Raw genomic sequence first — 27,065 nt, 5'->3', positions numbered from 1 at the left:
AACAAAGTAATTATGTGCCTTTTCCTACGGTAGCTTATTCGGATATTAGAGCTTCCCAAAATTCCCAGGCCCAGCCCATAGTAGACCAGAATTACGGAATTGAGGCCAGAGAGGTACATGGTTTTTTGTCTTTGTCCTGGATCTCTAAATGTACATATTTATGTTCCTCTTTATTCCAAAGAATGGAGGAACACCGTGGCCCTGACAGAGAACAACAGGTGCTTAGACCTTTGAGATCAAAAGATTTTCCCGCCTCGCCTTCTTCCCAATGACTTTGTGAGATGGGTGTGGTGTCATGTTTTGTTGAGCTCAGAAAAGAGCTAGCACAAGGGGCAAGAGCCTGAAGTTAGCTTTCCAGTTCTGAGATTTCCTAGGACATTTATCAAGTGGCCATGAACCTGTGCAGTAAGATTTTGCATGACCTAGTGTTAACAGCAGAATTACCACTTCTTACTACCAGCCCTGAAACCATGTTCTTTTTATTAGCTATTACAGTCTTCAGAGGACTATGATCAAGAATGAAATGAAAAACTCAAACCATGCAGTTTAACTAAAAGGGCATCTCATGATCAATTATAACTTTCTAGAACTGCAGTACACTCCTATTTCAGTGCCTTTCCAGAAGTGCAGCCTAGGTATAAGGTTGACAATTCAACCAAAAGTTTGGCATGGAATAGTTACCAACTCATTGGAGATCAGCTGTTGAGCTGATCTACAAATATTAAACACCTGTGTTCCAACAATTTTTGGAAGAGAGAAGTAATCCATGCAGATTGTTCATATATTTTAACATTTGAAATGGATCTTAATCAAACTTGCGTTAGTGATGATCGCTCAGTGTTGTGCTGTAAAACTACACTACTGAACCAGAAACTATATTAATAATCTTTTATTTAATAAGAGAAAAATACAGTAGCTGTGCAAAAAATAGATCTACAGAACAAGAGAATAAGATTGTACAAATATCAAGATAAACAATAAATAAGCTACAGAATAGATTAAGTCATTCCAAAACAGACTTTTTAATGCTTTTTTTTAAAAAAAATGTGTGAAGTTGTTATAATGTAACATACATTCTGTACATATGGGAATAATTTGTTAAAGGGGCTACAGAATTTTCCAGCTTATACAACCAGCCTTTGTTGACTTACAGGAACATCCTTACAAATGTGCCTCTTCAAGAAAAATTTGTAATTTAAATAAGATATTTCCTACTGCAATATTGAGGAAAGTATCAATGGCCTTTATGTAAGCTTTTCCCTCGGATAGATATTAGGTGTTCTATAAAAATACTCTATGACCTGTATTTCTCTTTGTTTTTCTGATATAACGCCTCAAAAGATGTTTAGATAAACTATGTAAAGTGCTGATTGTATGTTGTTAACTTGTCATATGACTCAGTGCAATAACAAAGATGTTGAATAAAATGCATGCAAAATTTTACTTCTTCCCTTGCATTAATGATAGACAGCCTCGATTGCATGGAAAAAAATATCGCTGCTGAAATATTTGTAGAGATGATATACCGTATATACTTGAGTATAAGCCGAATTTTTCAGCCCACTTTTTGGGCTGAAAAATCCACTTCGGCTTATACTCCAGTGAACAAAAAAAAAGAAACATGGACGAAGGCAGCAGCTCTCCAAACTGGTGGCGGCGGTTTGGAGAGCTGCGCGCGCAGCTCCGCCGCTACCTCTGCAAGCCTCCGCTGAGAGAATGGGGCGGTGGAAGCTTGCCACCCATTTTCTCGGCGAAGACTTCTTTCGGGGGATCCAGCCTCTGCCGCCCCTTTCTCTCAGCTGAGAGAATGGGGCAGTGGAGCGCTCCGCCGAGAGAATGGGGTGGCTTGCTGTTGGCGCGATGCGGCGTGGCAGAGGCTGGATCCCCCGAAAGAAGTCTTCGCCGAGAAAATGGGCGCTGAGACGAGAGAATGAGGCGTTGGAGCGCTCCGCGAAGTATGGGGCGGTGGGCAAGCTTCCACCGCCCCATACTTCGCGGAGCGCTCCACCGCCTCATTCTCTCGCTCAGCGGAGACTTCTTTCGGGGGATGCAGCCTCTGCCGCCCCCTTCTCTCAGCTGAGAGAATGGGGCAGTGGAGCGCTCCGCCGAGAGAATGGGGTGGCTTGCTGTTGGCGCGGTGCGGCGTGGCAGAGGCTGGATCCCCCGAAAGAAGTCCGCCGAGAAAATGGGCGCTGAGATGAGAGAATGAGGCGGTGGAGCGCTCCGCGAAGTATGGGGCGGTGGAAGCTTGCCCACCGCCCCATACTTCGCGGAGCGCTCCAACCGAGAGAATGGGGAGCGCTCCGCTGAGAGAATGGGGTGGCAGCTGAGAGAAGGCAGCTGAGAGAAGGGGGCGGCAGAGGCTGCATCCTCCGAAAGAAGTCTTCGCCGAGAAAATGGGCGCTGAGACGGGAGAATGAGGCGTTGGAGCGCTCCGCGAAGTATGGGGCGGTGGGCAAGCTTCCACCGCCCCATACTTCGCGGAGCGCTCCAATGCCTCATTCTCTCGTCTCAGCGCCCATTTTCTCGGCGAAGACTTCTTTCGGGGATCCAGCCTCTGCCACGCCACACCGCGCCAACAGCAAGCCACCCCATTCTCTCGGCGGAGCGCTCCACTGCCCCATTCTCTCAGCGGCTTGCTGCCCCATTCTCTCGTCTCGGCAGAGCCCAGCTGAGAAAAGGGGGCGACAGAGGCTGGATCCCCCGAAAGAAGTCTCCACCGAGATGAGAGAACGGGGTGGCAAGCCGCCGAGAGAATGGGGCGGTGGAGTGCTCCGCCGAGAGAATGGGGCGGCTTGCTGTTTTCTCGGTGCAGCATGGCAGAGGCTGGATCTCCCAAAAGACGTCTCTGCTGAGATGAGAGAACGGGGTGGCAAGCTGCCGAGAGAATGGGGCGGTGGAGCGCTCCGCTGAGAGAATGGGGTGGTGGAGGCTTGCCACCCATTCTCTCGGCAGAGACTTCTTTCGCGAGATCCAGCCTCTGCCGTGCTGCACCGAGAGAACAGCAAGCCGCCCCATTCTCTCGGTGGAGCACTCCACCGCCCCATTCTCTCAGTGGCTTGCCACCCCGTTCTCTCATCTCAGCAGAGACGTCTTTCGGGGGATCCAGCCTCCAGCTGCTGCATTTCCCAGCTTCGGCTTATACTTGAGTCAATAACTTTTTCCAGTTTTTTGGGGTAAAATTAGGGGTCTCGGCTTATACTCGAGTCGGCTTATACTCAAGTATATACGGGTAAGTTATATCTGCCATATTTATAAAAGTGGGAGAATAACAGTCAATCTTCTTCTAAGAAAATATTCATTGACAAAAGTAAAGTTTCTGTGGATTCCATCCTCTGGAAGCAATTAATCCAATTTAAACAATAAACAATATACATGACCAAACAAAGTGAGTTTTACAACACAATCCTATAGTCTGAGAAGTAAACTGTACTTATGTTCATCGAGACCTAGTCCCCAGTGAGTGTATATACCACTGCAGCTTCAGAACTGCAGACTTTTAAAAGAAAAAATTTAAGAAAGATTAGTTTGCTATACTGCTGCAGGCTGCGTAAATCCAGACTTGCAAGGTTTGGCATAAATGATGGAACTTTTCAACTGTGTTAACAAACACCTTAAGAACATATTTCAATTAAAACGACAAGATAGCTAGGTTAATGTTCATATTGCAGATATAAGATCACATTTTTGTGATACGCTCCCTAAAATACGATTAATAGCAGTAACCTAAACGCCACTATTGCAGTAAGTTTTACAACCAAAAGCCACGGTTCATCCCTGTTATTAATTTGCAGAAGGAACAGTGAATCATACGTTAGATTCTACAAAAGATCGCTTTGGTTTTGTAGAAGTGATATGACTTGAATGAATGTCTTTGCTTAGCTGAGAATGCTGTTTGGAGAGAGCTTCCTGATATAAATGAGCCACTGGCTTACCTATCCTGTTATCTTGAGGGCTGGCAGATGCTTGGTGCTTTAGTTCCTCCAGTTCTTTTGACTGAGTTCCATTTTGGAGATTGTCTCCTATTATTAGGGGGGAAGAAAAGAAAGACGAACCCTGACTCGCAGAGTGGCTTGGTGGTTTGGAAGAAAACTCACAGCTTGCAGACAAAGTTGTCCCAGAACTCTTCAGGACCCCTTCTGTAGCTTGGCTGTGCCAACTGCGATTCAGTGGGTTCATCTGCTGCTGTTGGAAGCGTACAGTTTTATCCATGATCCCCATGAATGGAATATTGCGGGACCGGTGTTCGACTGACCCACTCTGACCAAGCCCAGCTTTGTTCTCCTTGAGTCGAGTCTCGAGATTTTGTCCTGCCATGCTCTCAGAAAAGCTGCTCGTTGAGCTGGAAGGTACCATGTTGACCGAAAGCGAACTGGCACTGCTTTGCTGCCTCAATTCACCGGTTCCTTGACTTAATGACGGGGGAGGATGCACGCTCAGCTTCTCGTGTGTTTTGGACTTACTCATGAAAGAAGGTCCTTTGTCACTATGCTGCAAGTAGGGAAGCTGGCAAGCTGCTAATCTTTCGTTGAAAAGTGCAGAGCTACTGCCTGCCGATACTGTGTGTGCCCCATCTAAATGCTGTGCTTTATTGTTTGGAGTCATAAGGTGTCTGGAAGTCACAGGGCTGGGAGGAAGGTACTGGAGATGTTGAATCTTTGTGCCAGACTGACTAGAACTAGGTCTTGCTGCAGCCTGGACAGAATTCAGATGCTGACTGGTTTTTACTATCTGAGCTTGTTTCGTGGGCTGCACAGACAAGCCAGGCTCTCGCAAATATGCACTGCTGGCTCTGTTTGGAGGAGAGGCAGGCCTGAATTTCTGCTGAGTACCTTCCTGAAGGTTTCTGCTGCAAGATAAAGAAGCCTGGAAAAGTGGCAATCTTGGCCTAGCTGGACCAGGTTCCTGCTCACACAAAAGTTCCTCCTCTTTTATTTCTTCCAGGCTGAAGTGATCCTGCACAAGTACTTCACCCTCGTAGTCGGAGTCATTGCTCTGCTGCATTGCCTGAAAACACTGCTGCTTTTGTTGTTGTGTTCTCTGGAGCTGTTTGCACTCCTCTTCGACTCGAGTTAGCAGTCTCTTGATTTCTTGGTTTCCAGGGCACAACTTTATGGCTTCCCACAGATCAGTGAGGGCTGCCTGAAATTGCCTGAAAGAGAGGAAATCCAAAAACAGTAAACTTGGCGCATTCCTTTTTCCACAACCACAAGCCGCAGTATATTTATTTTGGCAGTTCCCTATCTTTTTTATAACCCACTTGTAAATCCCTTTCAAGAGTAGCATGATAAGCTCCTCGCCTCCCAATTACACGAACAATAGACCTCAAAACTCTTTCAAAAATTATTGACAAAGAACAATAGAAACCCTAACCCTATTAAATTAAATGTGGAATAATACTAATGTTTTAATTAACACAATGTTCTGTTATTACCTTTAACTTATATAAAATGCATCTGTTATGTCGGTCTCAATTCAGTTTGTAAAATGTGGTTCCTTACTCAAAAAAGCTAATTCTTATAAGGTAAAAAAACAAAAAGAAGGTTGGAGGAGGAAATTAAAGAACTAGAGAGTAAATATACAGAAAGTAGAGAGAATAGGATTATGTTAGAATTATCAGCTAAAAGAAAAGAGTTGCAAAATATTGAGTTAGAACAGGTTGAAAGAAATCTAATTTATTTAAATAAGGAGTTTTATGAAAATAGTAATAAAAATTCTAGAATGTTGGCTACAGCCACACAAGTTAAAAAGGCAAAAAGCCTGATTGGAGTAATAAAGGTAGGGCTGTTTCGTGTATATTGCACATCCTAATAGTTTCCTATTTTCAATTTCGTGTGAAGTCAGGGATTTTAGCCATTCTTTGTGCTCGTTCCAAAAATATCTCAATTAATTTTTTCCCTCATAATATTGCAAGTATCAATAAAGAGGTTTTCTGTTTAGACCAGACGTGTCAAACACAAGGCCCGGGGGCCGGATCCGGCCCGCAAAGTGGTTTCATGTGGCCCGTGAAGCCATCCTGGAAACAGTGAGGGAACGGTCCCCACTGCCTTGGCCCTGGCCCAGAGACCCTCCTTCTGCCAGAGACCCTCAGATCTGTCCCACTCCTGCCCAGGCCCCCATAGGCACCCTTGATGCGAAGGATGTAGGGCTGGCCACGCCCACCCAGTAGGCCATACGCACTCTAGCCACGCCCACCCAGTAGGCCACGCCCACCCAGGCCACACCCACCCGGCCCCCTGAGGGCAACCGCAATGCTGATGCGGCCCTCACTGAAATTGAGTTTGACACCCCTGGTTTAGACCATCTTGGTAGCCCACCAAGATTGGAAATTCTGCCAGCAGAAACAAACAAAAAGTAAGAGAATTAACACAAAATATCTATGAACAGCTTGGAAACCAATAGAAAACTTCTTGGTCTTTTGTCAAAATGTGATATTAAAGGCCATATCGTTGTTCTTACACATTTTTTAAAAAAAAATATTACCAAAATAAATATGATTGCAAAAGAGCACCTGCTGTTCCTCTTGGCTCTGGCCCTGGCGTAGTAGGCTTCATAGGATGTGGGTTTGAGATCAAGGGCCTTGGTAGCAAATTCTTCTGCCATGCCAAAATCCTGCCAAAATCACAGTGCAGAAATTAAGGTAAGGACTGAGGAGTATCTGCTCAGATAACCTCAAGGCATCTTCCTAACCCCACTTCTGCTGATAGTTGGAATCCGTTGGTGATCCATCTGTATCTGGGACACAGATAATTGCCGTGCGTGGAATATGTGCGTACCCAAACTGCTTTCAGAAAGGCTTTGATGTCTGAAAGATCAGACATAGTAGCAGACGTCTGAAAAGATATGCGAGCAGTCACCTAAGACAGGGCTTAACACTGCAGTGTCTACAACACATTCAGACGGTGCCCACTGCCCTCTCCCTTATCCCCCACTCAATTTGAACAATTCTAAAAGAGCCAAATCTTTCAATTTAATTTAATTAATTTAATAATTTGATTTCTATACCGCCCTTCTCCCGAAGGACTCAGGGCGGTGAACAGGGCAATACACAATAAAAATCAGATACAAAAATTAAAAAACCATTAAAAACCAATTAAACATCATGCCCATAAAATCAATACATATTAAGTTAAAAACTAATTTTTAAAAACCCAACCCCATCCCGTCAGACCAGGCCAGCTTGTTCGAAAAAGAATGTTTTAAGATCGCGCCGGAAGGAGCGAAGGTCGGGGGCCGTCCGGAGCTCAACCAGTAAGCTGTTCCAAAGGTCTGGCGCGCCCACAGAGAACGCTCTCCCCCTGGGGGTCACCAATCGGCATTCTTTGATCGGCGGCACCCTGAGGAGGCCCTCTCTGTGGGAGCGCACTGGACGGAGGGACGTTGACGCCGGTCGCAGGTGTTGCCGTAGGTAATCCGGACCCATGCCATGAAGGGCTTTGTACGTCATAACTAACACCTTGAACCTCACCTTGAACCTCAAGAACTCTATGTTCTTGGATGAACCTTAAGTTATTACAATTTTTAAGACAATTGCCTATTATCCCAAAAAGCTGCTGACTTGGCATTATCTAAAATGGCAGTTCCACCCAGAATTATTTTCTGCAAGTTATACCAAGGGGAAAAAGTTGGAAAAGAGGCTTACATTAGTTTTTCTGCGACATCTTGATAAGTTCAGATATAAGGAAACCCTGAGTTCATTGAAAGCTTTCATTTCTTCTCCAAAACTCTCTCGAGGAAACTTCCTTAAGGCATACTGATACCGCTGTGCTGCCTCCTTCATCTTCCCTTTCTGCAGATCAAAAACCACAGAACGATAATATTTCACTGCTAAAGCTGTTTACACCTTTATGCCTTTACACTGGCAGTCCAGTGAGCATCATTAAAGACTAAAAAAAGATCAATTTTCATGACAAAAACAGTAGTACTATTTAGTACTTTATATATTTTACTAATTTTTATTGGTTAATACAGACTTAGAAATTCATGCAAATCGTTTGAGGAATACTTGCATGTTTACTTTCAGGACTTATATATGTATAGGCAAGGGACTCTATGTGATACGATAGGGACCACAAGGACTTTTTTTTTAAAAAAATTTTATATCTGAAACTGCATTCTGTAGCTTAATGAAACTGGGATGTTTAAAGTATTTTTAAACAGTATCCTATGTAAATATGTAACATCTTACCAATCAATTTAAAGGTTATGAAACTATTTCATTTTGGAAACTAACTACATTTCAACTAACAACAGCCATCTTTTACATCAAGTACAGAAGCAAATAATGTAGTTGATGAAACAACTATATTTCATGCCTGAACTAAATACATGGCAGTGTTTTGAATATTCTTTCAAAAACAAGTTATGCTTATAATAAGGCAATAATTTTTCATTTATAGTATTTTGCTGTTTTGTTAACATGTATATTTGTAAGGAGAAAAAGATTATGCTATATACTACACAAGATAGCATAATTCACAGGCTACAAAGCTATGAGTGAACTACATTGAATTATGCATTGATTTTATCAAGTTTAGAGATACCAATATTTAGAGATATTTCAGAAGAATGAGTGCAAAGTAGTAACTATATGTTTAGATAACATTTATGAACTTAATTATTAAAGGATGTAGATAAACACACTATATAGACAAACACTTAAATTGCAATTAATCAGCACCATAAGGCAGATTCACAAACGAAAGTTCTCTAAAAAGAATTGAGAACATAGGAGTGATCGGGTGCAATTTCTTAAATCTCATTATCTTAATTTTAACTTGAAAGTAGTTTGATTAATTTCAATTTAAGCTGTAATACTGATTTTTTTTAACAAAAAAAGACATTCCCTATATTTTTATTACTAATATAACACTGCCTTATATCTGGATAGTTCAAGTTTCTTCATCCAAGTAAACAACGTCACATGTTTTGAAGAGTTAAAGCATTTATGGAGGTATGCATTTTTAAATGTCCTTAATAATACATTTTCTCTTTAAAGTGTCCACTGCACTGAGATATAACCTAAGCAGGACTCAAAATTGTGTGCACATTCATCTAAAATATAATTGGCAATGGTTGGGTAATTTCTGTTTGGAAAGTCTGTGAAGAAGCAATGGCGCTCCCTGCTGTCCCAGTTGCAATACCTTACCTTAAAGGTAAAGGTTCCCCCCGCACATGCGTGGTAGTCGTTTCCGACTCTAGGGGGCGGTGCTCATCTCTGTTTCAAAGCCAAAGAGCCAGCGCTTGTCCGAGGACGTCTCCGTGGTCATGTGGCCGGCATGACTAGACGCCAAAGGCGCACAGAACACCGTAGTGGTCCTTATTTTTCTACTTGCTTTTTTTACGTGTTTTCAAACTGCTAGGTTGACAGAAGCTGGGACGAGTAAAAGGTGCTCACTCTGCTACGCGGCACTCAGGATTCGACCCGCCAAACTGCCGACCTTCTGATCAACAAGCTCAACGTCCTAACCCACTCAGCCACCGCGTCCCTTTACCTTACCTTACATCCATGTTTTTCAACTTTGGCAATTTTACAAAACTCCCAGAATTCCCCCAACCTATGCTGTCTGGGGAAATCTGAGAGTTGAAGTCCATGCATCTTAAAGTTGTCAATGTTGAAAAACACTGTTTTATACAGATACTTGTCTTAACGCAAGCCTTGCTGTGCACTGTGGTTAAAATAGAGCTGTGCATTGTTTTGAATGTGAAGGAGAAAGGCTGCTTCACAGCACAGTGGTGCATGTGCACCATCACTTGGCAACTCCTTAAACCAACATCAACATTTCCTGGGATTGTGTTGTAGTTGCAGAGAGCAGTTGCTTTAAGGAGTTGCTGATGGCTGTTAGCTGTGAAGTAAGTACTTATTTGTCCTTTCAAATCTGAAAGATGACGCATCTGTCTTTATGCATCACACACAAAGGCGTGTGCAAACTATGGTTCTAAAACATTCTACAGCAGGAGTGTCGAACTGTCGGCCCGTGGGCCAGTTTCATCATACCAAAGCCGCGCGCCCACCCCATTGCCGGCAATGCAAAAAGAGTCGCGATAGATTGCAACACATCATGTGATGTGGCGAGTTTGACACCTGTGTTCTAGAGCTTTGTTGTTGTTGTTGTTAGTTGCGAAGTCGTGTCTGACCCATCGTGACCCCATGGACAATGTTCCTCCAGGCCTTCCTGTCCTCTACCACCTTCTGGAGTCCATTTAGGCTCACACCTACTGCTTCGGTGACTCCATCCACCCACCTCATTCTCTGTCGTCCCCTTCTTCTCTTGCCTTCTAGAGCTTAGCTTTATCATTATATCAGTGTTAGCATTTCAGTTTACTCAGATGAATTCCAAAGATTACTCTTTGGCCAGGGGTTTTAAGGCCTTTTGGAAATATAGTAAATGTTTCAGTAGGCATCTTGTTAATGAGAGATGGACTATATGTCTTTCCATCAGGAAGAATCTTACATACCTTATCCCTAAAACACAGCTATCCGTTCCCTATGCCTCATTTAAAAACAGGTGCTTTAAGACATCAAGGGGCTTTTTTAACCATCATCAAACTGGTCTCATGTAGTTATCTACATTTGTTCTGCCTCCCGTTTTACTCCTTTAAAGCCCTTGCTGGTTCACCATACGTGGAACTTGGCTGCCACAGCTCCATATTCTAAATAAAATTGAAGGGCAAAGAGGGGAGAGAAATCTGACAATAGCTTGCGTCTCTGGTCCTCTTGTCTCATCATCGCTTTCCTAGATCTTTCTAAGGGCAGAACGATCAGTTCTCACAGAGTCCATTTCCCCCTCTACTCTCTGTTTTCGTTGTCCGCTTCTTCCTTTCCCTTTGGAGAATAAGCACAAACTCCTTTCTCCCTTAATCACTTTCCCCCCCCCCCCTTAATCCTTAATTTAAAAGATACTGAATGGATTTAGTTTACGAAGTATTTACCTTCTAGTTCTCAAAGTGACTCCTGCTTGGTCTTTCAAAAATTGCTAGGACCTAAGGCCACTTACTACTTCTCCGAGGGCTGCTGACCATGAAAATTGTGCTCTTGGTTAATTACTTCTGTATGTCACACCAGAGAATTCTGGGCTCTGCAGACCGGTGAACCTTACATTATTTCACACAAGGAAAGTTATATGCATGCCAGAAAACTCAGCACTTTTTTTTTTTTGGTCACGAAGACCTCAAAGCTCAGTGCCTTTAATGGTGGGAAATGGCTTACCTCATAGCTCATCAGAATTTAAAGGGCTGTTTTTATGTCTGCTGCCACTGCCAGAGGATACCCAAGCAGGACACTCAAGGAATGTTCCCAGCTCCAATCCATCCGGCATTACTGGCCTCATGCAGCTTTTCACAAGGCAGTGCACTGTTCTATATTATCGCAGGCCATCCAATATGTGTGGTAGGGACTCATAAAGAATAATGAGAGTTCACTTTTCTATAACTGCAGTTCGGTTGAGTAATCATCCGCGCATTCAAGCACCCCTCCCTTTGAGCTTCTTATCAAATCAAGGTCCTTAACCCTACCCTCTGAATGGTATGTAATAGGAAAGAGCAGCCTAACCAAATGACCAACTTTAGAGTGTTCCAGAGCTGTAGCACTTTGTGGGCACAAATCATTTGAATCTGAATGTACTGGTTAGTAAAGGTAAAGGTTCCCCCGCACATGCGTGCTAGTCGTTTCCAACTCCAGAGGCTGGTGCTCATCTCCGTTTCAAAGCCGAAAAGCCAGCGCTTGTCCGAGGACGTCTCCGTGGTCATGTGGCCGGCATGACTAGATGCCAAAGGCACACAGAACTAGTCACTGTTATTTCTCCTATATAAGATTACCGTATTTTCCGGCGTATAAGACGACCTGGCGTATAAGACGACCCCCTACTTTTAAGAAGTTTTTCAAGGTTTTTTGTCTTATACACCGGAAAATACTTACATGCCCTGTCCTCCCTGTCCGTCGCAGAGGAGGCGAAGGCCCGACTGGCCCCGCCGGCCCTCCCGCTGCTCCCGCGCTTCTGCCGGCCCCCGAGGTGCAGCGTTTCCCGGGCGGCAGGCAGCGCCGGAGGGCAGCCGCCACCCCGCCACGGCCGGCGCCGCTTCTGCTTCCCCCCCAGGCCTTGAACTTCTCCCATTCGGCACAGGGCGGGGCAGCCCAGCGGCCGCACTCTCTTAGGCGAGGCCGGCCCCTCGAATCAGGCGCGCATAGCTGACCTACTACCAGCCCCAGTACCTGCTGCTGCGGCCGGCTAAAGAGCCGGCCTACACGGTACCAAAATCCTTCTTGGGCCCAAGGCGCGCACAGGCCCCTCTCCCTCTACGCAAGGTGAAGCCGGGTGCGAAAAGCGACAGCGCGCAGGCGCTGTTGAGCCAGCCATTTGGCGCAGCTTCCGGTCCGCCTGTACGTAAGTAAGTCTAGGGACAGAACCGGGCCGTAGAGTTATGTTTCCGATGCGATCTGGAGCGGAGGGTTTGTACGGCTGACCTGCTGCAGGGGGGCAAGAAAGATCCCACGTAAGACGCGCGAGAGGCGTAACGGTCGTACAAACGAGCCGTCTCTTTACCTGCTTCTAGTGCGGAAAGTATAACCGGGCGAGATCCATCGGTTTGCTCAGCGAGCCACTGAGGTTGCTGCTCCTTTCTTGGTGTATGCGCGTTTCGACAGGGCAACTAAAGCCAGCGAGGTTGCCCACAAAGAAGAATTCACAAGAAAAAAAAGGCGGCAGATGGGCCATTAGCATTCCTAATGACGTTGATTTAAAAAAGGAAATCCCAAAAGCGGATTTTTTGGGATACCTTTGGTGCAATTTTTTGGGATACCTTTGGTGCGCACGCGTGTGCAGGACTTCCCTTCCCTCTTGAGGCAGCTGCTGCCTCTTCCCTCTTGAGGCAGCAGCTGCCTCAAGAGAGAAGAGCGTCGGGCGGGAGCAGGCAGGGCAGTCCTGCACACGCGCGCACTCCCCAGCTGCTAAGCAGCAGCCGGGGAGTGCGCGCGTGCGCAGGACTGCCCTGCCGGCTCCCGCCAGACGCCACCCACTGATTTTCCGGCGTATAAGGCGACTGGGCGTATAAGACGACCCCCCAACTTTTGAGGTGATTTTCAGGGGTTAAAAAGTCGTCTTATACGCTGGAAAATACGGTACATGGGATTCACGATTACCTATATAATTTCTTCATGTGATTTTCACTGTCATTAGAGAAACCTTACTAGAATCAGGATTACATTGTATTACATATGTGCACGGTTCCTATATGAGTACAGAAATCAACATTTAAACATTAGTCGCAATAATCATTGCCTCACTTACACCTTTATATTTTAAATAAAGCTATTTTATTTATCTTTTTCCTGCAATCAAGATTAAGATTATTTATATTACAAATAAACAAACATACTGTAGTACAAAGCCCCTCTGCACGTACAGTGAGGGGAAAAATATTTGATCTCCTGCTGCTTTTGTACATTTGCCCACTGACAAAGAAGCGATCAGTCTATAATTGTAATGGTAGGTTTAGTTTAACAGTGAGAGACAGAATAACAACAAAATCTAAAAAATGCATTTCCAAAAAGTTATAAATTGATTTAAGTATTTGACCTCTTTGCAAAACATGACTTAGTACTTCGTGGCAAAACCCTTGTTGGCAATCACAGAGGTCAGATGTTTCTTGTACTTGGCCACCAGATTTGCACACATCTCGGGAGGGATTTTGTCCCACTCCTCTTTGCAGATGCTCTCCAAGTCATTAAGGTTTTGAGGCTGACATTTGGTAGCTCGAACCTTCAGCTCCCTTCACAGATTTTCTATGGGATTCAGGTCTGGAGACTGGCTAGGCCACTCCAGGACCTTAATGTGCTTCTTCTTGAGCCACTCCTTTGTTGCCCTGGCCGTGTGTTTGGGGTCATTGTCATGCTGGAATACCCATCTAGGATTCATTTTCAATGCCCTGGCTGAAGGAAGGAGGTTCTCACCCAAGATTTGACAGTACATGGCCCTGACCATCACCCCTTTGATATGGTGAAGTTGTCTTGTCCCCTTAGCAGAAAAACACTCCCAAAGCATGTTTCCACCTCCATGTTTGATGGTGGGGATGGTGTTCTTGGGGTCACAGGCAAAACTCCTCCTCTTCCAAACATGGCGAGTTGACGCCAAACAGCTCGATTTTGGTCTCATCTGACCACAACACTTTCACCGAGTTCTCCTCTGAATCATTCAGATGTTCACTGGCAAACTTCTGACGGACCCTGTACATGTGCTTTCTTGAGGAGGGGGGCCTCGCAGATGCTGTAGGATTTCAGTCCTTCATGGCGTAGTGTGTTACCAATTGTTTTTCCTTGTTCACTATTGTCCCAGCTGCCTTGAGATCATTGACAAGATCCTCCCGGGTAGTTCTGGCTCATTCCTCACTGTTCTAATGATCACTGAAACTCCACGAGGTGAGATCTTGCATGGAGCCCCAGACTGAGGGAGATTGACAGTTGTTTTGTGTTTCTTCCATTTGTGAATAATCGCACCAACTGTGTCACCTTCTCACCAAGCTGCTTGGCAATAGTCTTGTAACCTATTCCAGCCTTGTATAGTCTACAATCTTGTCCTTGACATCCTTGGACAGATCTTTGGTCTTGGCCATGGTGGAGAGTTTGGAATCTGATTGATTGCTTCTGTGGACAGGTGTCTTTTATACAGGTAACAAGCTGAGATTAGGAGCACTCCCTTTAAGAGAATGACCTGTATAAAAGACACCTGGGACCCAGAAATCTTGCTGATTGATAGGGGATCAAATACTTATTTCACTCATTAAAATGCAAATATAAACCTTTTTTGAAATGCGTTTTTCTGTGTTTTTGTGTTGTTATTCTGCCTCTCACTGTTAAAATAAACCTACCATTACAATTATAGACTGATCATTTCTTGGTCAGTGGGCAAATGTACAAAATCAGCAGTGGATCAAATAATCTCCCCCCCTCACTGTAACAGTAATTTAGCAATCCATACTATGGATGTTTTACCAGTACATATACCAGTTCACTCATTCAGATCTCAATTAGCACAAGTATCCACCTACTTTATACATTATGTTTCCTTCTTCAATTAACTTCTGTAGAAGGATAATCAGAATATCAGGTTTTGAAGTAGCCATGGCCCACGCTGCATTTCCTGAAATATATAAAATTAACACTTAAATGCATTCTAAGAAATCTTTCAAACGATTGACAACTCCTCTATTTAAGTAACTCAACAGTGCCTCTTAGTTGACTCTATCAGGAGTGCTTGCCTCCCCAATTTTTATCCAAATATGAAGATTTACAGCATAATGGTTTGTCTGGCTAGAACAAACCGGCTCTTTTACAAATGAAGAACACGGTTAAGAAGGCAATCTTAACTTTTAGGCTGAATTTTCGGGCTAAATCCTGATATGAAAAATGGATTAACTATTTCCAAAAAGTGACTAGCTATTCATGATCCAAGAGTCCCATAAAAAGTTGGATGCTTTAGTCTGTCTTCCAACAACATCAGGAGGCCTTGCCGCTCTGAAACCAACATCTCTGAAATTGATTCTGCAGGCTCTGAAACGTAAGGTGTATAGAGCAGATTCACTGTACTGGATTTTATTAGCATACCTTGCTGTTTTTGGAATTCCGTGTATGTCACTACAGCTATCTCTTAAAATCTGGGTATTTGAATGTATTGCTTAAAAGAACATTTAAAACATTCTAGGATTTTCACAGGTTTTATTAAGCCTATATTTTAAGGGCTAGAAAAGAAAATCCAAACTTTTTTTTGTTTTGCCACTTGGACTGAAAAGAGTGGCTCTTGGCTTACAAGCATCTAACTGTATTTGCAGCTTAGCACTTGTAGAAATGTCGAAATCTCTCTCTCCTGAACCAGCATGAGCTTGCATTGTGAGTTCTTCCCAAGAAGAAATGGACCCTACCTCACTGCTCTGGATAGTGGGAAGCAAAGGCAGCACATAAGAATTGCAATATGCAAAGAAAGAAAACCATTCTACCCTGGAGATAGGGTGGAGGTCCTCACCCAGAGTCAGGAGGAAGTCAGAGTCTCAGTGAGAAGACGCAACGGGAAGGTAAATCCGAGCAAGTTGGATGTGTTGTATAGGGATCATCTGCCTCCTTATTTGTCCCAGTGATTAAGGACATTAAAACAGTACAAAGGTTGTCTTGAGTTAATCAAAGCAGGTTACACTACACTGTATTGTTTTTATTGCTCTGTTCCTGAATGCTTTTGAGTTCTTTGTTGAAGTGAGCAGTCTACAACTAATTGTATAAATAACTTCATAAATCACTCTGAAGTTGGAGTACTTCCCCAAAGTCCAGAATTTTTAGACTCATGATTTCTATTCGATTGTCATATTGATCCCTATCTGCATGAGGAAAACCTGGAGCAATCATCTAGGCCAGGGGTAGGCAACCTTGGCTCTTTTATGACTCATGGACTTCAACTCCCAGAATTCCTGAGCCAGGCCCTTCTAGGTTAGATTAATGGCAATGTGCTTTACATGGGGCTATATTTTAAAACTAGTGACAATTAATAAAAAAAATACACAGCCCACTTGGGGTGCAGTGTCTGGAAGTGTCCAGTGTAACTATTCAGAGCATTGTATTGGTAGCCAGCGGACTTTTGGTTACAACTTCAAAAGCTAGTCATTACTTTTAAAATTCTGCACAATTCTACATAACCTAGATATGCATAGAACTGAAGACAAACAATCTGTTCATAATATATACTGGACAAGGACCACAGGGATTTATGAGTGGAGGGCTAGGCTGCTTTGTCTCTCTCTGTATGCCCCATCCCGAAGGAAAAGCCTTCCCCGATGGCTTTCACAGAAGAACATTTAGCATGCAATGTTGCCAGGCATTGCTATGGGAGGGATTTTAATATAACTTTAATTAAAATATTTATTTTATATTAGTGTTAATGAGTTAAGCACCATTGAAAGTCCACGTGGAGTTGGCAGCCTAGAGATATTGTAATGAACTTAGCAACGTGGAATAACCTATTTCTGTCTTGTTCTTGGATGAGTCCATTCTTTCTAATCTTATTTTGTTTCTATGCTAATTTTTCATGATCTGTAACAGATATATAACCTTTGGGGGTCTGCCTTCTAAAAAATAAGCAGGCATGAAATTTTATGTGAATTAACCGAGCTATTAATCTGATTATTCTTCATATATTTAATAATTCTACCTTTTTGTCACATTTGTAATTACAATTCAGCATTAAGTTTGGAGGTACCTGGGAGTTAATGCCCAAGCTTTGGATACTTAGAGGCTGAGAATTTAAATTGAACTAGATAAAATCCAAATTGCTAGACGTTTCAGTGTATGTAGATAGGCATAATATTAGTACTAAAATCAGTTTTATAAAACAGTCTAATGCAAATGGTTTGGGCTTTAAAACAATCCTAAACAGAACCATTTTATTTTTTCAACAGCTTTCACTGACCTAGTTTGGCTCCTTTTCGAAGCAAGGTGACCACCACTGATGTATTTCGACATCCAATGGCTCTATCCAGTGGGCGCATCCCGCTGTTATCAACATGCTCAATTATGGCTCCCTTCTCCACTAAATACTGCACCTGTAAAAAATAAAAATGTAAAGCAATAAAGCTTTTTAAAAATCAGCAACATTACTTTGTGGTAACTGGTACAGCCACTCAATCCTCAATTTAAAGTTGTACAATCAGGAATTTATTTCTTGTATTTGTTTTGTACATCAATTTTCCACCACTGTAATGCTTAGATTACTTAATCAATAAAGTGTTCTACAGCAGTTTTTCCAGGAAGCATAATCTTGAAAGATATGTTTAATTAATATTTCTTAATGTAATCCCTCAAGCGTCAACAAACCTTTGGTATAACTTGGTTTGTAAATTAAAATGTTTTCTACAGGCAGACACGGTATTTAAAAATCACCAGGTTCTTAACTAATTACATTATGAATATCCAGACTTTAACCATAAAATACCCTAACATTATTTATACTTTTATACTTGGCTAGTTCAGAACAAAGCAGCCTGATCAATTTTGCTCCAACCTAAACTTGCCCCTGTGTCATCTCTTCTTCAGAAGCTTCAGATACAACTCACAGTGCTGGTTATCACCTTTAAGCTACGTAGCTTAGGGCCAGGTTATTTGAAGGGCTACTTCTCCCCTATTATATCCACCCACTCCCACCAGGATGGAAAGACAGGGAATGCTATGGGTCTCATCAATTAGGGGTTGTCATCTGGTGGAACCATGAAAAAGGGTCCTCTCAGTGATGGCCCTTTTGTTATGGAACATCATTTCTCCCCCCCCCAAAAAAAAGATATGGTTGGTCGCTATCCTGCTCCTTTTCCAAAAGGCCATAAAAACGCTGCTTTGTTAGTAGGCCTAGGGACAATAGATTGAAATGGAGTTAATTAAGTGGTTAATCTACTTGTATTGTTCTGCCATGGGTGTGGGGTAGGGATTTTTTATTATATGATGGATCTTTTAAATTTGTAAATGTTGTAAGCCACCTGGAGTCATCTATATGTGAGTTAGGCAGCTATATAAATTTGTTAGATGAATAAGTAGCTGTGCAGCTAGACTGCTGTTACAGGCATCCATGCTATATGGAAGTGTACAATCTACAAATATATGAAGTACAAACTGCAAAAATTAATATCGAAGCTATACTCAAGGACCTCTTGTGAAGCATCTCTTTGCATCTCATCTACTGAAAGCACAACAAACAATGCAATTCTGATGTTAGGCAATACTGAAAAAAAACAGGTTATAACATTATTCCTTTCAGTATTTTGATCTGATGGTGGGACACAGCATTGAAAGTATTTTAACTGAGAATCAAATGAGCATCAAAATATATGCATTTCTAAAGTACTCAACATTGAATAGCAGTTACATTTTTTAAAAAATCGGTTAAATATCTTTCCTGCACCTACAAAAAAAAAGCAGTTTGAATTTGCTTAAATAATATTCAAATTGGTGAAATACCGATAATTTTACTTGATTTCAGGTAGTAAAATTCACAGAGAAGATAAAATACATCCTGGCTTACAATATCTGAGTCTCCATAGAATGCTGCTAGATCCAAAGGTGTTCTTCCATTCTTGTCTGTTTGGCCTATTTTGGCATCTTTTTCAACCAAATATTGGACCACACTCTTATGCCCTTTGAGGCAAGCCCAACTCAATGCTGTCAGGCCTTCCTTGTCCACTAATGAAATATCAGCACCTACATGCAAACAAACAAACAAAAAATTGAGTGAGAAAATGTTTTTTTTATTAAGCTGATATTCATATATGATATTTTTCATTTAATGCTCGACTTTCCCTTGAAAGCTCACACCACACACTATTTAATTTCAATTGGAGTTTTTGGTCTTTTCCTGAATTCATAAAAGTCAATCTATGTTCAGAAATACAGCGGTAATAAATACCATCTATATTAGAATAACTGAAAAAAATAAGATCATTTGAAAAAAAGTTTGGAGAAGTTATTGTACCTTTAGAGACTAGAAATTCAACAGTGGTCAGATGTCCTTCACAAGATGCCACCATGAGTGGTGTTCTGCTTTGCCTGTCACTTAAATTTATATCAGCACCATGTTCCAATAGAAGCTTGGCTATCTGGAAAAATGAAAAAAGCCTCATTGCAAAAATCACAATCATTGGGGGGTAAAAGACGCCCTTCACATGAATATCTCTGGCCAGCTGACTGAAACAAATTTCAAATTACAAAATACAAATTTATCCTAACCATACTAGACCAGAGGGTAATGGGGAGTTTCCACAGGTAAAGGTGTGACCCAGAAGTGGTTTGACATGTCCCAGAAAATAATCTGGACAAAACAGTCTATTTTGGGACAAGCCTCCTCAAGGATACACATCAAAGATTACCAGAAACCAACCAACCTGGAACAGCTTGGTCTGAAGGAAGAATGGGACCTTCCAGAATTTTCTGCAACTTGAGAACACTGAGAACTTATGCACCGGAGACAAATTCTCTATGTCTCCCATCTTGCTTGGCCAATAAAGAATTCTCTTCTCTTCTCCTCTCTACTCTTTCCTAAATCAACTAGTTTTACACACTTGTAGTTATATCTAAATAAAACCGTGGCTTTCGTTACTTCATCAGATTTCCTTTTGATTTCCAAAATGGCTACTCTGAGCTGATACTATGAATGTTTCTTTCATTCTGTGAATTATAACTGTTTTATGCATAAGCGTACAGCCCCACCTGCCAGTGCCCCTGACGCACAGCACAGAAAAGCGGAGGTATCCCTCTCTTATTAGGTCTTGTAACTAGAGCCCCATGTTCAAGTAACAGCTCACATGCTTCCAGTTTTCCTCTCCCAGCAGCAGCAGTCAAAGCTAAAAATTAAAGAAAAAAAAACCTGTACTATATAGGATATAAAGGGGAGCAGAAACTTTAAGGAAAAACCTTAACAACATTCTATGTATTAAGGCCAGATAAAACATATCATTCAATAATCAATAAAAGGGAACTTCTCTATATCCTCATATACTAACCTTTATTACAATTATAGAGGAAAATAATTCAGTTTGTTTGTATAAAATACAGACTATAATGTTAAAAATCAGAACTCTTGTCCAGATTTTAATAGGGTTATTTGACTCAACATAAATTTAAAAAATATGCTTGAACTTTATCTAAAATACTACAGGAAATGCACTTACAATTTTTAAAAACATGGCATTTGACATTGGGGATAACTATTTATTTTAGGACTGTGCTGACCCAAGCAGTCTTAAAGTTGTATTTATACTTTCTAACTGATCACTATGGGTTGTGTAAGGCAAGGCTAGCTACCATAGTAAAAACAGAATGCAGACCTGTGTTCTATCTCAGTATTGCTCATAGCTCTAAGGTCACTTAAGAAATAAAAACAATGAATCTCAAGTATACCATATTGGGGAAAAAGCAAGATAAAAGATTAGCTTGCACTGGGCTTAAACAAACAAGTTCCTCAGGGGGAAAAAACTATGCTCGGGAATGCTAACCATTCTAGTGGAAAAACCCCATCTCTAATCTGTCCCATGAATTCTGACTTTAGGAAAGAAGTTTAAATGAATATCTAAACAAGAAGCTGATGCAAAATGAAAAATATGAGAGCGACCCATTAGACCAGAGGAATGCTGCCACAAAATCTTGAAAAACGTTGGGGTGAAGGAAAGGACATTTTTCAGTTAAGTGATTTGAACAGCTGAAAGCTGCTGTACTCAATATAAACTGTCTCATTCACTTTACTGTATCTCACATGGCATTTCAAATAATCTCTGTTTCAAAAATGTTGGCTTTTGTGCACAGCTACCTTCTGACACAGTGGAACAAAATATGCTGGTATTTTATTTCTAGAATGCATCTTTTCTGGCAAAATAGGACAGTAGCTTTTGTACTACTGTTATATATTATAGAATTAGACAGAGCTACTGAAAAAAAAGAGACGGATCATTCCCTAATAAAAAAAATTCATACAAAGAAATGGAAATTAATGCTTTGTACAGTTGAACCTCACTATGCGTGGGGGCAATCATAAATACTAACTGGAATTAAACATTAAAATGATAAGGAGCTACATTAACTTCATTTACTTAAATACATTTTCACTGTACACTTTCCACAAATAAATGAGAAGAGGCTCTGACAAAAGAAGCAAGCAAACTTTAAAATAAACAAGCACTGTCATGGCAAAAAAATGTGAATTTTTAAGTCTAACACTGCTTCACAGAAAGTAACAGTGTTAAAAAAAAATCAGTTCCCTATTCATGCTTATTATGAGTATTAATACCACAACACAGCCACTCTGACACTATCATTGCTATCTCTGGGCACGTACCACAATAATCCCCTAAATTTCAATTGTGAATTAAGCTTGGTAATTATGTGCCCCTTTCCCCCCTAACTGGTAAGCATTGCTCTAAATCAGGGCTCTTCAAACTTGCCCTTTTATGACTTGTGGACTTCAACTCCCAGAATTCCTCAGCCAGGCACGCTGGCTGGGGAATTCTGGGAGTTGAAGTCCACAAGTCATAAAAGGGCCAAGTTTGAAGAGCCCTGCTCTAAATCTACACATTTCACTTAGCTTTTACAATGTACCATTGTTTGAAAAGGTTAAAAAAGGTTAGCACATATACCTGTTTCTCCCCACAAAGTATCTGTTTCATTGATGTCAATGTTAGGCTCCTTGTCAATTCTTATCAAAAAGCGAATGACCTAAGAGAAGAAAAATGAAAAGGGAGGAAGAGAGGGAGGGAGGAAAAACAGTTGATGAAGTCCATCAAATCATGAGTTTGCTCAACTATTGCACTTCATTACTGTGAATGGTGCTTACGTAAACACTGGGTTTCAAATAAAGGACATATTACACATGGATTGTACTGAATTAAATTAACAGCAAAGTTGACACAGATGTAGCTTGTGAATAAAGCAGGCCTTTTTACCTTTTAGCTTTGAAAAGTTCTAAATTAAAACCCCAATATTCATCAGCTAGATCAGTGGTTCTCACCTTCACTATGGACCATCTTTAAATACCTTTTGTGGCCATGGACCATGACCTCGGACCCCCAAGACTTAATTCAAGTTTTAAATAATAACATTTCTTCAAAAGCTTTCGTGGGCCCCCTGTGATTACATTGTGCCCCCCCTGTGATTACATTGAGCCCCCCACAGGGCTCCTCAGACCACAGGTTGAGGACCACTGAACTAGATCATCATCAGGAATGGCCAATAGATTGTTTCAGAACACAATGTGCCTATTATTGGTATCTTACTCCCTGCAATGTGCAGGAATAAGAATTCACTTATTTTTCAATAAAGTAGCAATACGTCCTGACAGACTTTTGCATAAAAAATAAAAATCAAACAGTTCCATGGGAAATGCTAAGATGATTCTGCGTGTGATGCTCTTGAAGTTTGAAACAATTGTTAACATATAAATACAATCTTGAAAACTTAAGAGCTTGTTTGACTTGTGTTATTAATCAATATTCAATATAATTATGTTGAACTTTGTATAGAATACAAATGAATTGGGTTTGGATGGTTTTATGGAACTTTATGGAAAAGAAATTTGGCTAAGGCTAAATAAACACAGTACAAATCGGCAAATGTGGTAAATCTTAAGAGATCTGTACCTGGGGATTTAGAGATTCCAAATCTGGAAAATAAGTAGGTGCTTTATCAAGACTAAGTTTTAATTAGTAAGACTTATTGGAGAGAAAAAGCAAAGGTATAAATGAAGAATTCTAATAAATATTTCCACTGTCAAATGTGAATCTTATATATAGACAATAGTGAAGATTTAATAAGGCTGGTACTTCTTCCATCCCCTGGATCAGAGGTTGCTACTTAGAAGGTCCAAAGAAACATGGCTTTTCACTACTCCCTGCTCTGGAGTCGCATCTCTCCAGACGTTTGAATAGCCCTGAAGATCAATGATTTGTGAAGACTTAGCTACTTCATCAAGCCAAACAGGCAAGGATGCTATTAGTATCTTTTTAGATAAGTAATGCCTCTTTTTAATGTTTCAATTCTGATGTATGTATATACAGGTGTTTTATAATGTATGATTTTGGTTCTAATCTTTGATCATTATGCCATGTTTAATGTCTACTCATTGAGGACATCCATATCCTTTCTACATGTACTGCCACCAAACCAGTTCTCCCCTCCTCCCATACTTATGCCTTTCCTTTTTCTTATCCAGAGGCAGAACTGTACATTTCTCCCAGCTAAATTCCATCTTTTTTTCGTTTCAACCTACCACCAAAGCCTGACTGAATCTTTTCTAAAGCTTTAGCCACTGAGGGAAGCAGAAAAACGTAAAGTTAGTTTGTGTGACCTGCAGATTTATTTACAACAAACGCATGGTAGTGTCTATGCTGGCTTGGGACAGACATTAAGTTGGCAAATCTACAGTTTCTTGGTTTCTCTTCTTTTTAAAGATAGACATTTGCGGTTCTCTGGTGTTCTGGGATTTTGCCGGTCCCCCAGGAGTTCTCGAAGACTATCAAGAGTGGTTCTCTGATTATTTCCAGTAGTTCCCTTAGGATTGTAGTATGTAATCCATCTGGCCTTGTCTATCCTAAGCTGCAGTTTCCCTCCTTCTCTTAGTGGCATAACAAGGACCATGTAAAGTTCCACTTCCTTTTTAAAAGAGGACACATAATAAGACTTTTGGCTTCTCACCATCTCCCTTGAACAGTTAACCACTTTCTCCTTGCAATGGACCTACATTTTTTTCTAATGTACGTAAGGAAGCCTTTCTTGTTGTTTTTGGTATCACAAGATTCAGCGGATTCTAAGCTTTAGTCTTTCTGACATACAGTTTTTGCAATCCATAGTTCCAGAAGTTTCTGGAACCACCTGTCCTTCTCTTCCCTAACCGTTTCTTGTATATGTCCCTTTTTCTCCTCAACATTTTAGGGAGTTTTGCATATATCCATGCTGGCCTCTTTACAGATCTTCTAATTTTATAGAAGTTATTTACAACTGTTTCTTCATATCCTGTTTCAAGGGATTTTTTTTTATCCTTCCTGGATGTTTTTCTCTTTCAAGATTTTAAGGCAATGAAACTAATCTCTCCTCCTTCACAACTCATCAAAATCTGTTATTTGTTATTATGGAGGTATTACTCAGTACTTTTTTCTTCTGGATATTACACATCCAAAGATAATAGGATCATTTGCCCACAACACATTCATCACCATTCTTCAACCAATTCCTCCTTCTTGGTTGAGGGTTAGGTTCAGGATAGCAGATACTCTTGTGCTTTTTGACTAAGTAATGGACAATAAAAAACAGGATTTTTTTGTTACTTCTAATTCTCAGCAGTTATATTCCCAGCAAGAGTCCATTCACATTCCCTGTTCTCTGACACAGAAAAGCCTCGTCCACATAGCCTGCTTGCCCATACACTCTGTTATAAATTCCCATGTCTACTCTCAGCAGATGTATGTCTGACTGAAGGAAAAATCTGTGATATTTGGGTAAGAGGCGACTTCTATCTGAGAGTCTGGGTGTGATGTGAACCTCAAAGGAATTTCTTGTTGAGAAGTCTCTTGGCTCACAAATGAGAGGGCTGATTGCAACAAACCAGTTTAATAAATGCCTGTCTATGCTTTGTGACCTTTCACCAAACCAAAAAAAAAGGCCATTTATGCCCATTAGACAGTGAAAGTTTGTTCCCACAATGTTGTCTTTTTTGAAATGGAATTTTTGGAGCCTGAAGTTTGAATCTTAGGTGCTTCTGATAGGTTGAATAAAAGTTAACAATTAAAGAGCAGAAAAAAGTAAAACATTAGTAAAGAATAATCAGCTCCAAGATAAACATGTTAAAGCTGCGAAGATCAAAAACAAACAGAAGGGAGGGTTGACTATCTGGATATTCTGTTCCAATGAAATAGAAGTTTTTCACTTTGGATTTTATTTTAAAACCAAAAGGAATCTTACAGTATATTTACATAGCAGGCCTAATCCTCCTTTACTCCATGCACCACCCAGAGTTCAGCACATGTTTTTAAAAGTGGCAATAAAAATATTATAGATGTTAAAGTGTGCAAAGATTAATTTCATAAAATTATAGATGCATCAGCTGAGCTTTTGAGCCCAATTTTGCCAATGAAATAGCTTTAGTTACAAACTAAATCATGTTGTCCAGCAAGCTTAAACTAAGCCCAAAATCAAAGGCAAGGGTTTTGTTGTTGTTGTTGTTGTTGTTTAAAAAATACCAGTCAAGAGACTCTTTTTGCTGTACATGCTAAAAGTGTGAGCATCCAAGTTTGGCAATGGTGCAGGCTGGGTTCAGTGTCAATCCAGTATAAGCAGACCTATTGTATATGCTAACCATTTTTTTGATTCCCATTTTACACAAAGATGTAATAAATAGGGTTCTTTATAAGAGGAAAAAGCGCCTTTTTAAAAATCAATGAACAGATGTAATGAGCAGTTGGAACAACCTTGAGGAACAGGAAGAAGAGCTTTAACCAAAATAATAGATAAAAGAAATCTGAGTCCAGGCCAGAACTGTAGCCTGAGAAGGCATTGCAAACAACAAGCTCCAGAGTTCTCATGAAGAAAAAAAAAGGGGGGGGGAACATGTATTCAGACGCAAGATTCTGTAGCAATAGCTTTATAATAAAGGTGGCCTCCATGACTTTCCTAATCTGGTCTACCCTGAAGGAATGAGAACAGGCTGTGTGGAAAAACGAGAGGAGACAAGTTACCTGGCCATGTCCCATGCTTGAAGAGGCAGTCAGAGCCTGCTGAAGGGCCTGCTTCTTTGACAGACAGCTCTGCTGGTGAGGCGAAGTCTGCCAATCTATGCCGAGCATATATTCAAGAATATCGGAGTGACCTCTTAGAGCACTATGAACCAAAGCACACTGTCCCTTTTTGTCCAAGTGATCGATCTATTTTAAAGGGAGAAGAAGATGTATCAAGCAAAATAATAATCAAAATAACAATAAAGCTAATAATCCAGTTAAGAGTACATCCCACTGGGGGGAGGATCCCTGAGGCCTTTAGGGAGGTGATTTTTGGCCTCTCACATATTACAAGAAAAACGGAGTCTCTGCTCCCTCTAATTTTACCGTGAGGAAGGCCATTTTTAAAGAGTTATTAGAAGGCCTGATAATATGTTTCAAACAAAATGATTTTTCTCTTTCCCAAGTGATTTCGCTGTAGCAACTGAATTAGTTATAAATCACTGTAGTGGTCTCTAGTTGCTTTTCAGCCATAAAAGTCTGGCCAAGGTACATGCAAACGACAAAAATCCTCTCACAGGATTTCTTGGCAACCTATCAGTCATCAGACATTGCAGAGTATCAAGAATTATTTACTAGCCAATGTTTCTTTCATAGTAACAACGTGGTAGATCAAAGCAATAATAATAAAGAGGTGATATAACTTCTGGACTATACGCCGATGCTTTAGGAAGCTTAGAGAAAGTAGAAGAAAAAACAGTAACAGCTCTATCACACTTATTTGGAGGGAGAGGCAACCTGTTAATTAGTAATCATTCCTCCTTACTCAAAAGAACCCTGCAGAAATGGAGGTA

The 27,065-nt window shown here is 41.2% G+C and overlaps 2 protein-coding genes across 9 annotated transcripts in view; one reads left to right on the top strand and one right to left on the bottom strand.

Moving 5' to 3' along the window:
• Nucleotides 1-17,652, top strand: part of WDSUB1 (WD repeat, sterile alpha motif and U-box domain containing 1) — a 42,990-nt gene extending 25,338 nt beyond the window's left edge. For 4 of the 7 annotated variants that reach the window (XM_081313985.1, XM_081313984.1, XM_081313988.1 and 1 more), the window contains 2 exons: nt 15,867-16,062; nt 17,434-17,570. Coding sequence is in view for 2 of the 7 variants with exons in the window: in XM_081313988.1 (XP_081170114.1) it covers nt 15,867-15,871 (5 nt within the window). In the remaining 5 variants the exon portion in view is untranslated. Of the gene's footprint in view, nt 1-486; nt 1,444-15,866; nt 16,063-17,433 lie in introns of those variants that run through there. The other 3 variants (XM_081313982.1, XM_081313986.1, XM_081313983.1) reach the window with 3 other exon arrangements.
• TANC1 (tetratricopeptide repeat, ankyrin repeat and coiled-coil containing 1) overlaps nt 3,588-27,065 on the bottom strand; it is a 138,365-nt gene continuing 114,887 nt past the window's right edge. For both annotated transcript variants that reach the window (XM_081313979.1, XM_081313980.1), the window contains 10 exons: nt 26,233-26,418; nt 22,144-22,222; nt 20,225-20,358; nt 19,491-19,614; nt 19,044-19,219; nt 17,445-17,577; nt 15,043-15,134; nt 7,643-7,789; nt 6,512-6,612; nt 3,588-5,152 (listed from right to left, as the gene is read on the bottom strand). In XM_081313979.1, coding sequence (XP_081170105.1) covers nt 3,808-5,152; nt 6,512-6,612; nt 7,643-7,789; nt 15,043-15,134; nt 17,445-17,577; nt 19,044-19,219; nt 19,491-19,614; nt 20,225-20,358; nt 22,144-22,222; nt 26,233-26,418 — 2,517 coding nt within the window. In that variant the 3' untranslated portion in view covers nt 3,588-3,807. The remainder of the gene's footprint in view (nt 5,153-6,511; nt 6,613-7,642; nt 7,790-15,042; nt 15,135-17,444; nt 17,578-19,043; nt 19,220-19,490; nt 19,615-20,224; nt 20,359-22,143; nt 22,223-26,232; nt 26,419-27,065) is intronic.

The sequence above is a fragment of the Vipera berus genome, assembly GCF_964194415.1.
Source record: "Vipera berus genome assembly, chromosome: 1".
In the NCBI taxonomy this organism is placed as follows: domain Eukaryota; kingdom Metazoa; phylum Chordata; class Lepidosauria; order Squamata; family Viperidae; genus Vipera; species Vipera berus.
The sequence above is the reverse complement of the archived record's forward strand: the minus strand, read 5'-3'. Positions and strand labels throughout refer to the sequence as shown.